The sequence below is a fragment of the Monosiga brevicollis genome, genomic scaffold, assembly GCF_000002865.3.
Source record: "Monosiga brevicollis MX1 MONBRscaffold_3 genomic scaffold, whole genome shotgun sequence".
In the NCBI taxonomy this organism is placed as follows: domain Eukaryota; class Choanoflagellata; order Craspedida; family Salpingoecidae; genus Monosiga; species Monosiga brevicollis.
Window position 1 is genome coordinate 1317420 of NW_001865040.1, and position 14325 is coordinate 1331744.

The following is a 14325-nucleotide window of genomic DNA, read 5'->3' on the forward strand; positions in this document are numbered from 1 at the left end:
CTGGGGGACAGGGATTGCCACAACAACAGGAATGGCTGGGATGAATGAATGAATGGGAACAGAAGGAAAAGCGGTGGAAGCTGCGGAATTTGTGTATGTTTTTTCGGCCTAAAAACTCGCCCTCAAGCATACGAAAAGAATACAAGTGGACGAGCGCCAACTTTGGAATTGTCAGACATAAACTGGAGCTGGAGGCCTCGATCAGAAGCCAAAACCACAAAAAAAAAAAAAACAGCAAGGGTGGCACAGCCACAATGATCAATCTCTTCAATGTACACGGCTATCAAGGTCAATCGGCTTTGGCATCAGTCAGGATCTCGACGCAACAGTTCCAAAGAGGGAAATGTCAAGCTTAGTGGAGGAGGGCCGCCGCAAGCAGGTTGACTTGAAGGTCGCCAAATTGCTTGCGGATGATGGCAATCATGTCGCGGTCGGATTTCTTGGTCTTGGAGATGACCCCGGCCACCACGTACGTGTCGCGCAGGATGCGCGCCAACAAGTAAATATACTATGCCCCCGCGAGATCCCCCGCATGGCCCCCGTGCACAGGCGTGACATGCCTTGAGTTTGACCCGTCAGATTCACACGTTTGCACGACGAGACGGAGCGTACCTTTTCCCGATCCTTTTCCACACGTCCCATGGGCATGGCTGTCTCGTCCACGATGACCACCCCACCTTGCCTAAAGCCATCCGACAATCGACCCCCATGACCTGACGAGAGCGACGCGCGCACACATAGACACACATACACACGTTGCTGATAACAGACAACTATGCCACCATGAAAGCACGTACGCTAGTTCCTCCTCGCCGTCCCAAAGAGCCTGGGCAACGCTGGCCAGATGAGGGATGCGCACCAGTCCTCCCTCGGGCGTGCAAAAGCAGATGGGTAGGGTCCTGGCCATAACGAGCCCGCATGCACACGCGTGGCCACGCCGATCCAGGTGAAACGGCAAGCCAATCCACCACCAAACAAACAGCTAGCGAGCGGCACATGCCCCCACACACACTCAACAAGCAAGTTTCTGACCCTCGCCAACGTACGCCATGCCGTGAACCTCTTCGGAGACCAGTTGTGGGTGGGAATAGCGCAATCCTGCTGCCCCAAGTGGATGACGGCGCACACATGCCACAAACACGGCCTTGGTGGTTTGTTCTAGCTGTACGAGGCGCTGCAAGAACCAGTGCTTGTCGGCCTCATGGTGTGGAAGCAGACGCTGCAAACAGGCCACGCGTCAGCCCGCCCCGCAAAACAAAAACACCAAAAGGAATAGGTCGTTGCCCGGTCCAATACATGAGAAAAGCTCAGATTGTGCATGTGCTTTCAACTTCAGAGCGAGGTGTCACATGCCGAGAGACGCTACGGTCCTCGCCCCCACCTCGGCAAGATTGAACTCGGCGTTGCCAATGGCAGCGTGAAAGAGAAGAGCCGCCTGGGCCGTGATCAGATTGTATAATACGCGCCAGCGCTGCACAATCCCCGCCGTCGTGGCCTGTGGTGTTTGGGAGCAGAGCACAGTTCAGTCGTGGCTCAATCGTCTCGTTCTCACACGAACATTGTCCAAGCGCAGCTGCCCCACAGACACGACCCACCATGGCATGCTTGAGAAGGTTCAAGGCCGACTGTGACTGCAGCAATCCAATTGAAACCTCCTAGATTGTCCAGAGTCCAGGGCGCGAGAGGTCAACGATGCTTCGACGGCAAAAAAAAAAAAAACGACGTAGCTTGCTGAGCTGAGCTTTGGACCAGAATCCATCGCATGATTGCGGTTGAATCGTCTCACCTGAAGCTGACCAGCTTGCGCCGCGTTGTATGTTTGCACAAGCAAGATCACGACCTTGCATAATTCACGCAGCTGCTTCCTACCAACCCAGATGGGCATCACACACAGCCACTGAGGTTGGCGCCCCAGAGCCAGGCGGGCCTAGACATCTGTTTGCGCTGGGTGCTTGCGTTCTACGTCTTGCCTTGCAGCCCAACTCACCGCCAGGTCTGTGTCACGTGCTGGGGCATACTGTCTGCCGATGATTCTGCCTTTTGGAGTGCTTGTAAAACCTGCTCTCCTCACCCCCATGCAATACAAGGCAAGCATGAGTTTCTGTACACCGCGTCAGGAAAGGCTGGCCGGCAAACATGTCAACGTGAGAGTCCAACCTCGTCTGATATGGAGGCGTCATTGGCGGCAGGGGCAGACTCCAACACGAGTATTTGCACGGCAGTAAGAAAGCTCTGGTAGCCCTGGCACAGCATGAGTAGGTCGACGACCAGCAAGGATGCATCCTATTGTAGGTTCGTGCCAGTCAAGGATCAGCTGTTGCGAGTTCCAGCAGCTATGGCTATGGTGGCTCCCGCCTGGCAAATCAAAGCTGAGCTTCTTTCCTCAAGCCAGCTGACCAACAGAACCGGCACGTACGGAGCTGGAGATGTCCGTGCTAGGGGTGATCGTTCGGTTTCCGTGCCGAGATTGCATGTCTAGACACACACACACCCCAAGGAAACAAGACCAGGCTGAGGCTGCTGCTTGATGTGGCTTCAGCACTCAAAGACAGCAGTACCAAGAGTACGACCCACAATGGCCACCGAACAGCGATCAACAAGCAAGCGGAACTGGGCCCTACGCACGTCGCAGTCGTTCACAGGCTGCCTGAAGGCGTGTGAGGTGGTCTCGCAGATTGGCGGCTTGAAAACAGTGACCGCTCCGGACAGCAAAGAGGACTGGCACGACATAGCGGCTGACCACGTCGGCAATATCCTCCCGATAAGACTGAGCGCTGCGAGCAAAGCGCGAGGTTTCCTGACCATTCGCTGCGTGAGCAGGGCAAGCAAGCCAGCCCATCCCGGACCGCGCAAAGGCCGGCGCGAGAGGCGTGCACCAACCTTGGAACAGAAGGCTGCGGTATCATGAGAGCTGAGCTCGGCCAGGTCATCGCAGACCGCACACACGTCAAAGGCCGACTATGAATCGAGCAATGAAAGTCGCGATGAGCCACCAACCCCGTGCGATGAACGAGCTGGGCTACTCAAGGCGCTTGGACTGAGCTGCAAGGCAGGATAGATGACGACGATGCAAGAGAGAAGATGGGCGTGAAACCGGACAAGGGAGAGGCACGCACCGCAAACTCGTGCTGAACTTCAGGGGAGAGGTTAATCTGATGCAGCCGGCGGCGGATATTGGAGCTGGGCCTTGGCACAGCCGTGGCTTCAATATGACTATCCAGCGGAGTGGAGCTCAGCTCGCCCCAATACTGGGTCAGCGTCTGATCAAACTCGAAAGCCTCAACATCATTCATCCTGTCCGTCCCGGTATCCGTCCCGGTATCCGTCCCGGTATCCGTCCCGGTATCCGTCCCGGTATCCGCTCGAATAAATTGTCAAGGTATCCGTCCAGGTATCCGTCCCGATATCCGTCTCAGTCTCGGGGTGTCCCTTCGATCTCATCCAAAAAGGAAAAAAAAATAACTGGCCTGTCCTCTGGTATTATTCTAATTTTCGGAGCGTTTTAAAAGGTTTTTGTAGTTGTTATATAGCCCCTAACTTGACTTTGTGCGTCAGTTTTCGGGTTTATTGTAGCCACGGGCACGCTCGGTCGAGCCGAGCTCTCCACTCTGACGCACAACTGATCGAGTTGAATGGCGGAGGGGGTGAGAAAGACCTTGATCAAGGTGGAAGCGAGCCCTTGATTGTCGTGATATTTGCCTCCTGTCTTTGTGATATCGTGTGACAAGACCTTGCTCCGTCTGTGCGCTACCGCTCTTGCTTCTGCGGTTGTCACCACGACTCCGCTGATCACCAAATACCGAGGTGGGATCCCCTGGCTTCAAGGCAGCAACACACGTCTTCGCTGTCATGGCGAAAAATTCCAAGAACAGGGCGCCGACGGCCTTGAGCGCTGCCATGGAAGTCCATCCCCGGCCCGAGGGCCAGCTTACCGCTCGGGAACGCCTGGATCTGCGTGAGGTCTTTGATCTCTCGGACATGGACGGATCCAACACGCTGGATTGGATTGAGGTCCGCCGCGCACTTCGTGGCATCGGCTTTCCCATCACTAAACGCGAAGCTCAGGACCTGGTGCGCAGTTTGGACGGCGATGACGACGGCTTTCTCAACTTTGACGAATTCGCCGACGCCGTGCTCCGCCAGTCACGATCAAGTGTCCGCGTGGAGCGCGAGCTCCGTGCTGTCTATAAACACCTCGCCCGAGGACCTGACGACACCATCAACCTTGACGCCCTTCGCCAACTGAGTCAAGAGCTCAATGAGTCGCTCAGCCGAACCGAGCTCGAAGACATGATCCGCTGTGCGGATAGCAACGGAGACGGCCTTGTGGACTTTGCAGACTTTACCAGCATCATGCTTCGCACCTCTGTTTACCATTAATTTCTGACCAGTACACACATTTGTACATACACCCAGACATCCACCCACCCGCCTTCTGAACGGAGCCAGCGACCCATCGCTTCCCGATGCCACCCCACCTCATAACTTGGTCTTTTTGCGCCCTCTCAATGGATGGATCCCTGATGCGTCAAGTTGTCAAGGCGCCGAATTTTATCTGACAAATCTTAATTTTATCTGACATTTTCTTCCGTGCCGTTTTGCTGACGAAGTTGTTTTAATTCGTCAGGGCGCCAGCGCCATTTGAGCGCTATTGTCTGATAGGTACAGTGTGCCCTGTTGGCGGGTGGAAGCTGTGTGCGGACACAAAGACGAGCAACCAACCACAACCAGACACCAAGAAAAACCTCTTGCTCCAGGCCACACACCTTGTCCATTTGGTCCGGAAAACCGGCACATAAGCATGGCAAATACGTCCGCCAAGCAGAGGGCCATGGCCCTTCGAACGGAACAGCTGGCCACTTTTCGTCGTGTGCAGAGCATACATCGCGTCTGGCCGCACACACTCCACCACATACCGCTACCACCATCGGTCTTTTTCTCCCTTCTCGCCCGCATCTGCATCTGGTTCCTCCGCCCCGCCGTGACTGCGAGCCCAGAAGGCGAGGGCAGACTGGCCATCATCATATCATAGTGCACGTCCACACCTTTCCACCACCCAAGCGGTGTGGAAGCAGGTCAACAGCTCGAGGAAAACAAAAACGAGCAGCTTCTCCCAGAGCAAGACGAGCCGCGGCAGCCACCATCAGACAATAGCACCAAGAGGATGGATGCCACCCAGCAACCAAACCTGAACCAAATTCGCCGCCCATCCTGCGTAAGGCCACCTGCATGCAACGCCCAACGAAAGCGCTCAGAAAAGCGGGAATTCCTCCTCACCTTGTCATCCGATTCGACGCTCCTCACTCTTCTGCCTGCTGTCCCTGCTCTGCCACTGATCGGACAGGAAGACCTGGGGTTGCGTAAATTCGATCCCAACGCCGGCTTGTATGCCCCCGGCACAGCCTTTGTAGGCCGTGACCAGACCGTGGTCTCCCTCCGCATCTACACGGCAAAAGCGCTTCCCATCCCCGGTAAGCGCCAGGGATCATGGCTCTCGCTCACTTGCCCGCCCGCGGAACATACCTTGTCTCGTGTGCTAGATCGAGCTGCCTGCATCTGCTCACGCGCTCAAACGTCGCCCCACTAGGCGTGGAATACAAAAGCGTGTCTGTGGCCAGCCACAACACGGCTCGTCAGGTCATTGAGAAGGTCTTGAATCGACTGGCTGAGGACTGTGATCCCTCCCAGTATGCCCTGCGCCTGGTCCCACTCAAGGAGGATGGCACCAAAATCAAGTCCCGCCTTCCCGGCATGCTCAAGCGCCGCAGCTCGCAAGCTCTTCTGCTCGACCCCAATGAACAGCCCGTGCTCGTGGCCGAACGCGCTGACGCCAAATTTACCCGGTGCGACTCCCCCTTGCTGCCCATGATCTCACCGCCACGCACCTGTTTGCAACCCCCGCGCACAAACACCAACCCAACAACAATTTGGCTCACCGACCTGCCGACTTGTGTGGTCTATTTCTAGATTCGAGCTAATTCCATTGCGCCTCTCGCGCCGCGGCAGCGGCCTGCGACTCCTCCGCCGGCGTTCCTCTGACCGAGCCGTGCTTGAGCCTGTGGGGGATCAAAGCCCTGCGTTGGACACGCTTGTGGACGCCCCTGAACACGAGTCCCTTCCTGTCGCCCTAAGCAATCAGCAAACCCTAGCCCAAGACCAACCACGATCCGGCGCCGGCCTGCCTTTGTGTATTCCGTCTGACTCCATGCTCAATGACACAGTCATTAGTCGCAACGTGCATGCGCCCTCCACGCCTCGGGCTCCCGTCGGCCGGGGCACGCACCCTCGAACCGATTGTGACAGTGATGTCGATGCCGACACCACCGTCGACTCTGTGGCCGGTCTGTCTGACAGCTTGCTGCTCGAGGCCAGCACCGTCGCTCCCCAGCTCCAGCGCTTTGAAGACGGTCGTCTGATCGTACACTGCCTTGAGGAAGGCGTACACATCATCGGCTCCGACCCAGACCGCACTGACGTCTGTTTCCCTGAAAAGGGTGTCCTTGCTGTGCACTGCGAACTCCTCGTTCGTTCGGGCAAAATCGCCATTGCCGCATATCCAGGCGCGGTCGTCTGCTTTGACGGCGTCCTCTCCAGTGAGCCCATGTTGGTGCGCAACGAGTGCAACGTGACTTTGGGGGCCCAGCGCCTTCAGTCTTTTGTTGTGGCCGGCCTGGCTACGCAAGAGGAGACGACCCCGATCTCGGCTGAGCTGGCTGAGCAACTCTTCTTCTGCACCACCCCTAAAGGCACTGGGCGAACCGCAAATGCCGGCCTCGATACGGATGCACTCCTTCCTGCACAGTCGTACCGCTTGGCTCAACGCGTTGGCCTCACCGACATGTCCCTCATGTCCCCCACCATTATGACCGCTTTGACACGGGATCGGTATCTGGTCGACGCCTCGCCACGGGAGAGCCCCCTGTACATGGGTGAGTCGCCACTGCCCAGCCCCAAGCGCCTGACGCCAACCGAGGGGTTGCTTGCCGCGGATGCTGCTGCACAGCTCGCTTCTCCCGCTGCACGGCAACTGGACGACGAATTCATCAGCACTTTGGTTGAGGCCACCGAAGCTGCCGCGACGGGCATCCGTCGGAGTCTTGCCGAGACTAGCGCCACAACGATTAATGCTTCAGTTGAACAGGATGACGCTTGCTGGCACACTCACAGTCCAACCCAAAAGTCTTTGGTTGAGAGTGAAGCAGAAGCTGAAATCCCAGCTGTTCGCACCCCGCACAAAGTGCATGCTCCAACCGTCGCGGGTTCAGCCACCTGTGTTCCTGCAGGGCGCAGTCTGGAGCTGACCGCCACGGGCGACTGCGAGATTACGGATCTCTCCATCCCTTGTCCAACAGATGACCGCAATGATGAAGAGCTGGCGGCACCGCTTGATGAGAACGATGATGATGGCTGGGCACAGACGCCAGGAGATCTGGACGCTTTGTTCGACGTCGACCCGACCATCCTCAGTGCATTGGCGAACCACACCGTTGCTGTTGCTTTGTCGACAGGTTGCGCCTTGGCTCTAACTCAACTTGGGCACAAGCAAGCCATCCAGGCTCGAGCCAAGGCCGAGGCTAAGGCAGAGGCCGAGGCCAAGGCAATGGCCGAGAAGCGAGCCCAAGCTCAAGCCCAAGCAGCTGAGGCCGCAGCACAGGCTCAAGCAGAGGCCGAGGCCAAGGCAATGGCCGAGAAGCGAGCCCAAGCTCAAGCCCAAGCAGCTGAGGCCGCAGCACAGGCTCAAGCAGAGGCCGAGGCCAAGGCAATGGCCGAGAAGCGAGCCCAAGCTCAAGCCCAAGCAGCTGAGGCCGCAGCACAGGCTCAAGCAGAGGCCGAGGCACAGGCCCAAGCCAAGGCCAAGGCCGAAGCTGAAGCAGAAGCTCAAGCTCAAGCTCAAGCTCAAGCTCAAGCTCAAGCTCAAGCTCAAGCAAGGGCATTGGCCGAGGAGCAGGCCCGAGCTCAAGCCCAGGCAGCAGAGGCCGAGGCACAGGCCCGAGCGGAGGCCCAAGCCAAGGCCACGGCCGAGGCTGAGGCCCAAGCCAAGGCGAAAGCCGCGGCTCAAGCCCAAGAAAACGCTCAAGCCAAGACCAAAGCCGAGGCTGAGACCCCAGCGGAGAGCCAGGCTTCGGTTTTGGAACTCATCTCAGAAAGTGCATCTACTGCCAAGCCAGTTCATAGCCCCAGCCCAAACAGCTCTGCCACTGATGGCACAACGACACCTCAACAAGTGCACAAGGCCTACAATGCATTGGGCTTGCGAGGTGATCTGCCCAAGCCACGCCGCGCCTCAGGCCCCTCTTCTCGCTTACTCTCAGCTATTGCCCGAGCTGAGGACCAAGCCCAAGGTCAAGATCGCACAGCAGTGCTGAAGGCGCAGCAGATCCTCCAGTCAATCTCCGCCGCAGCACAGACACCTGTGGCCCAAGCAACACGGCAGGGGGTGCTGCCCAAGCCTCGCCGCCGCTCCTCCAGCTCAGCGCCTACACCATCACCTCGTGCCGAGCCACAACCGATTGTGCCTACAAGCGTGACCCAAACTATGGTGTCTCCACCCACAACTTCAAACTCTTCGCCTTGCAAAAGCCCCACCGTCCCAGTCAAGCCCAAGACCCAGCCACGAACGCCCATCCCAGCACCACGAACCAAAGCTGTTGTGTCGACCGCTGATGCCTCTTCACCGGCTAGGAACAACGCTGCTCGCCCCACTTCTCCCGTCGTTGCCCCCAAGCCACACCGGAACCCCAGCTCCACAAACACATCGCCGGCGCCTCGAGTGATGCCATGCACAACTTCTTCAGCTCAGAAGGAGTGCATGGCTGCGCCGGCCTGTGCCCCAGCTGTGAGTCCCGCTTCCGAATCCTCGGCTCACTTGCGTCGATCAGCTACACGTGCAACCTCTGCATCCCGGCACTCCATCGTTGGTGCTGCGCAACTGGATTCGTCCACGCCTCCTCCCATTCGCTCGCGGTGAGTCTTTGAAATGCATGCATTTGAACGAGGCTTTATTGATCGCTGCATTGCCGGGCCTGCTCCTCACAGTGTCTTACCGTGACTGTTGCTCGTGCTGCGTAGCGCCAACCGTGCTTCAGTGTGCCTGGGAACAGGTATTTCTGCTGCCGCCGACGCAGGCTTGCGCTCGACGGGCGTGTCCCTTCATGATTTGGAGCGACGCCGCACATCAGTGTCGGCTACAAGCGCTTCCTCGAACCCACGTGGTGTTCGCCGCCCCGAGCGAATGGCCTTTGCTGATCGGATGAAAATGTTTCAGTCGGTCGCTGAATGATACGCCCCTTGCTCAGTGCGCAGGACGCGTCTACGTGGTCACTCGGAGGTTTTGGAGAGAAGCTTCAGCGGATCCAGGCTTGACAAGCAGACCGCCAACTTTTCTCTGTGAAGATGTTGCGTGTTATGTCGTGGAAGCCCTTGTTTTCTTTTCGCTTTGTTTGAGTCTTGAGTTTCCCGTTTCGACCTCTTTTGTGTTGGTCTTATCCTAGCTCACTGCCGTGGCTGCACCCCGTGAATGTGTCGCTCGACAAGCACCGTTTTTGTTTCCAGAAAGAAATCAATGTGAAAATTTTGATCTGACTGCGACATAGCCCTTCTTTCAGTCCAAATGTGGAAATTAACAACATGAAAAAAAAAAAGGAAAAAGTGGCAGGAATCGATTAGATAGGCTTGAAAAAATCAACGCGATGAGCACTCTTGGATATCTGCAGACAGCAATCAGGGGAAGAGACGACATAGGCACACCAATGCTACGCACGTCGCTCTTTCACCGCCGTTACTTGTCTTCAAAGATAGCCTTCATAGTGGGTCGGTATTTACCGTCGTTGGTGCCGCCAGAGAGCGTGCCCAAGCGGAGTTCGCCTGCGACCACACGTCGAATTGATGCGTGAGCTCCGCCAAGTGTTGACGGTGTTGGAAGCAAGGTCGAGAAACAAAGTCTTACCGTGCATTTCAGCTTCGTCAATGTGTCGGCGCATGGAGTTGGCAGCGCGGACAGACGCTTGTTGCTTGCGGTACTTGCGGTTGAGCCTTTGCCACTCTTCTTCGGGCATATTTTCGGGTCGACCGTGGGCAATGAGCTCGGCCATGTGCTGTGGCTTCTTGCTCTTAAGAGTGGCTTTCCAATTGAGTGCAACCTGACCGCCGGACAGGGAGGGCCGATGGGGAGGCACGGGGGGCAATTCTTGGCTGGTGCGTTCCAGTTCGACAATGTCATATGGCCTGCTTTGGGAACGTGCGTAGTGCACGCAGGCCTTGACGATAAACTCATACTGCTGAGGGTGCTGCACCATGCCACCGCGATGCTTGCGCATATTGGCCACGATTTGCAGGCAATCCACCTCGCCGGTCTCCTCGAGGCAGCGCACGGCTTGATCGATTGCTATAAAGGTGCCGGTGCGTCCGATACCGGCGCTGCAGTGCACGATAGGAGGGCCTTGCCGCTGCTCCTCGCAAAAGGCGCGGACATTTTGCATCATGGCAATGACTTGGTGGGCACCCTCAGCTGAAGGCACGCCGTGGTCGGGCCAGTTTTGGAACCAATAGTGGCGCAGCAACTGTTCTTCTTTCCCCTTGCGAAGCCGGATGTGGGTCAGAATGTAACCTGGATGCTGTTCACCGCTGCAAACGGCCACGGAGATGTGGCCGTAGATACGATCGCCCACTTTCTTGGCCTCGTTGTAGCGTACGGTCGGCCAGTATCGGGCGCATTTGACCCGGCCTTGCTCCATCATGGGAGTGGTCATGACAATCGCTGGCGATTTGACCATCCAGACCATGCGCCAAAAGGCCTCAATCGTGTTGTCCAGCGGTCCCATGGCAGCAATGTACTCGCGCGGCTGGCTACTATACCCGGCTATGTAGTTGGCATTGATGTCTGTGTGTTTGCCATCAAAAGCGCGTCAAGCGACGATAAGATGATGATACAATGAACAAAGAGGCAAGAACATGGCAGCGCCGCGCACAGCGACACGCTACATGGATAAACATGGGGGGCGGGGGTTGGCAACATGCAACGCACAAGTGCTGACGGAGGTCCACGGCTCATACTCATCCTCAAGGCGAACGCGAGTGCGTGGATTGGGCAAGATATTAGTGTAACGGTTGAGCGATTTGCCAATGACTTCGTCGGGCAGGCGATCCTTGGGCGTCAGGTGCTGTGCCAGCGAATTAAAGCCGCTATGATTGATGGCAGCAATCTTCCATGTCGATGCCGGAGCCGGCTCTGACGTTGGTGCCGTGGGTGTGGCCTCTGTGGGGACGACCACGGGACGATGCGGAACGGCTGGATCGTCAAGACCAGGTTGGCGTCGGTTTGTCTCTTTTTCAGCAATGCGTTCAGCCTCAGATGCCTCGCCGGTGCTGCAGACGACGCGAGGGTCATCATAGGTCGTAATGCCACTGTTGTGGTCGATGAAGAACATGTCGCCATCCTCGTCAAAGTTGAGGCTCCAGCCAGCTGGCAAGGGGTCGTCACCTAAGAGAAGCCCGGGCCTTGGATCTTCCTTGGACGTGGCTCCTGTTTCCGTATTGTGGTACACAAATCCGCTGCAACCCGTGGAACAGTGCGAAGCAAGTGTGACACAACAAGTTGTCAATGAGACCCAAACCAAAGGCGATGAGCGTAGCATGCGCGATGCGTCTGGTTGGGGGAAATGCAAATGCGTGCATGGATACCGCCAACAGGTTCTCAGATCACACGGGCTTACCCAGCAAAGCCATCCGGATTCAAACACACGGCTTGCTCCCACTCTTCAGTCAGACCCTTAGGTCGCGGCTACGCTCAGGACAAGAACGCGTGAGGTCGCACACTCGGGTAAAAGACTGAGTGGGGTTTGTTGATGGCCGAAAAGTGGGTGTGGAGTGGGCTGGATGGGGGTGCGGGGGCTTACTGTTACAACATATGTCCCGCTCTCAATGGAGACCTTTGTGGCCCGTTTCAGCTTGCGTTTGCCCGGCAGGGCCGTGCAGGCTAGCTTCAAGTTGTCACTGCAAGACACGATGGCACATTGCCCGTCGTGTACCAGGACGTTCAAGCGAGCGCGCCGTGGTGTGAGGGAAAGCTCATGAACATGACTGTGGGTCAGGTGTTGTGCTTTGCCAAAACTTTTTGTGACGTTGTCGTTACTGTGCCGCCTCGGGTGCCTTCTCGGTCGTGTGTTGATTCGCGAGGCATGGGCGCTTGCTTACTTGAGATAATAGGGAGCACCGTCAAGCTCGACGCAGCGCCAAGTGGTGCCAAGCTGACGCGCGGCAGTGCCGCCGCCGATTCGGGACAGGCTGGCCATGGTAGCAGAGTCGAAAGGAACTCGACCGTGGCTCTGGCCAACCGCGAGGGGGCCGAGCTCAGTCGAAGGTTGAGGCTCGTCAGTGTAACTGACCACACGCACGGGACGGCACTTTGTGTGGCGGTGTTGGGCCGCAAGTGGTCGCCCTCACAGCATTCACGGATGCTATGACGACCAACGACCGGCGACGGTCTTGCAAACGGCGAGCGGCTGCGGATGGATGGCCTCTGGCCGGTGTGTTCCAAGCCGTAATAAGAGGCAGGCAGTTGGGGCCAAAAACAAAGAACTGAAGGGAGAGAGAAACGTGGCTCACGGTGCACCGCGACGCGTAGCGGAAGGCAACTGGTCAAACCGGGCCCAACTGGTCACAATCCTCGCCCTTCAGTCGGATGCTCGGTGAATGAGGAGGCGACACCACGCGTTGACAAGAGGATCGTTATCATCAAGTCAATAAGAAAAACAGCAGAAAGGACAAAGAGGGAGAAGCATGCGCACCGGGATGGCGACCTCGAGCTCCCGTGTAAAAAGGGTGAAAATGTGCGCACGAGCATCTGTGTTCGGTCGCTCATAGGGTTTTAGGTGGGGGGGGTCTCAGCCGGGTCTGTGCGTTTGGTGCCCCTTGGAAGGTGGACACCGTCCAAATCAGGGTGCGAGCGACAAACCACACATACCATTCAATCTAAGTCATGTCCGCCCCTCCCGTGCCTATGGACCGCTTCAGCTTCATACTACATTGTGATTGTCCGCCCTTCGTCCCATCGGACAGCTTTTGTTTTTCCTACAATACAGGACTCCTCGATAACAAGCAGCGCACACACTTGAGATGTGCCTTAGCCCGGAAACCTGACGGCTGCGCGGAAAAGGCGTCAGTGCATGCATGAGTAAATCGTTCATGTGGTGAGTCGCATGCATGCACGCTTGTGTTGTCCCGTTTGTGTTGTCAGCGTTTCTTGTGCCGAATTGTCATCATGCATTTCTGCTTTTTTTTCTTCGATTTGACGACTTGGCGTCTTCACGCTGAAGGCGTCGTGGACCGTAGTGGACCGTAGTGGACCGTTATGGCGGCGCGTGAGGCGGGCCTGGTGCTGGTGGAGCAGCCCAAGGCAGAGGATGGCCCGCGTGTTCATGCATTGATTGCGGCATGCCCACCGTTGGATGAAAACTCGGCTTATGCCAACCTGCTGCAGTGCACACACTTTGCCGAGACGTGCGCGCTCGCGACCCGCCATGGCGAGGCCGTTGGCTGGATCTCGGGCTACCTACTACCCTCGCAGCCCGACGTTTACTTTCTGTGGCAGGTTGCGGTGCGGCCAGATGCACGAGGTCAGGGGCTGGCACTGCGAATGATGACAAACCTGTTAAAGCGCCCCGGCTGCGCCGCCGTCACGCAACTCCAAGCGACCATCACTCGCGATAATCAACCCTCTTGGGCCCTCTTTCGCGCCCTCGCCCGGCGACTTGACACGGACTTGCGTGAGTCTCCCTTTTTTGATCGCGCAACTCACTTTGCCGGTCTTCATGACAGTGAATTGCTCGTCACTTTGGGCCCTTTTGACGCCTCTCGGCTCGCTGACAGCTGAGCTCTCCGCTGAAGTGCCGTGTGTTGCTCCCCCCTGTCCAGCCCTGTTTATATGCCATGCTCCTTCTGCTGCACGCCCCTGCTTTCTCGAGCCGATAGCCATGAGCTCGGTGGTCGAGGACGCGCTCTGTCCGAGTACGTCCTCGGTCTGCTGTGCCGGTCATGTGCTAGTGGTACCCACTCGGGACGCTCGATCAAGTCGAGGCTAGAATTTTGTTTGCTCGCATTGGAATCTGTGACATGTAATGCGGTCGTGCATTCGTTCTTGGTGCGTGAACGGTGACACGCCGGCGCTGTGGGCTGACACCAGTGTTGATGCGAACAGCTGCTTTAAATTCAGATTGAGCAGGCGAAGTGTGCATGTCCGTGCGAGGCGGCTTGGCCCGTGCGTGTCTCTCCCATTGTCGCCGTTTCGTCTCGTGGCCATTTCTCTGGGCTCCGCTCGCACACGCGGTT

The 14325-nt window shown here is 57.2% G+C and overlaps 5 protein-coding genes across 5 annotated transcripts; 3 read left to right on the forward strand and 2 right to left on the reverse strand.

Annotated features, from left to right (window-relative positions):
- Positions 1 to 352: 352 nt before the first annotated feature.
- MONBRDRAFT_22959 (uncharacterized protein) lies at positions 353 to 3293 on the reverse strand (the record flags this gene model as incomplete). Its single annotated transcript, XM_001743355.1, has 11 exons — positions 353 to 508; positions 613 to 682; positions 798 to 899; positions 1047 to 1219; positions 1382 to 1495; positions 1596 to 1655; positions 1787 to 1865; positions 1988 to 2058; positions 2158 to 2283; positions 2881 to 2958; positions 3117 to 3293. 11 exons carry the CDS (start codon positions 3291 to 3293, stop codon positions 353 to 355), a joined length of 1206 nt encoding a protein of 401 aa, XP_001743407.1.
- A 556-nt stretch (positions 3294 to 3849) lies between these two features.
- On the forward strand, positions 3850 to 4380 carry MONBRDRAFT_22960 (uncharacterized protein; the record flags this gene model as incomplete). Its single annotated transcript, XM_001743032.1, has 1 exon — positions 3850 to 4380. One exon carries the CDS (start codon positions 3850 to 3852, stop codon positions 4378 to 4380), a length of 531 nt encoding a protein of 176 aa, XP_001743084.1.
- Positions 4381 to 5164: 784 nt separating this feature from the next.
- On the forward strand, positions 5165 to 9557 carry MONBRDRAFT_35918 (uncharacterized protein; the record flags this gene model as incomplete). The annotated part of the gene is made up of 4 exons (XM_001743033.1): positions 5165 to 5471; positions 5588 to 5843; positions 5968 to 8964; positions 9070 to 9557. 4 exons carry the CDS (start codon positions 5165 to 5167, stop codon positions 9278 to 9280), a joined length of 3771 nt encoding a protein of 1256 aa, XP_001743085.1. The 3' UTR covers positions 9281 to 9557.
- A 705-nt stretch (positions 9558 to 10262) lies between these two features.
- Positions 10263 to 11108, reverse strand: MONBRDRAFT_2085 (uncharacterized protein; the record flags this gene model as incomplete). Its single annotated transcript, XM_001743356.1, has 2 exons — positions 10263 to 10879; positions 11024 to 11108. Coding segments are annotated over 2 exons (702 nt in total), but the record flags the coding sequence as incomplete, so codon positions are not given.
- Positions 11109 to 13348: 2240 nt separating this feature from the next.
- Positions 13349 to 13870, forward strand: MONBRDRAFT_5832 (uncharacterized protein; the record flags this gene model as incomplete). The annotated part of the gene is made up of 1 exon (XM_001743034.1): positions 13349 to 13870. One exon carries the CDS (start codon positions 13349 to 13351, stop codon positions 13868 to 13870), a length of 522 nt encoding a protein of 173 aa, XP_001743086.1.
- Positions 13871 to 14325: the final 455 nt, after the last annotated feature.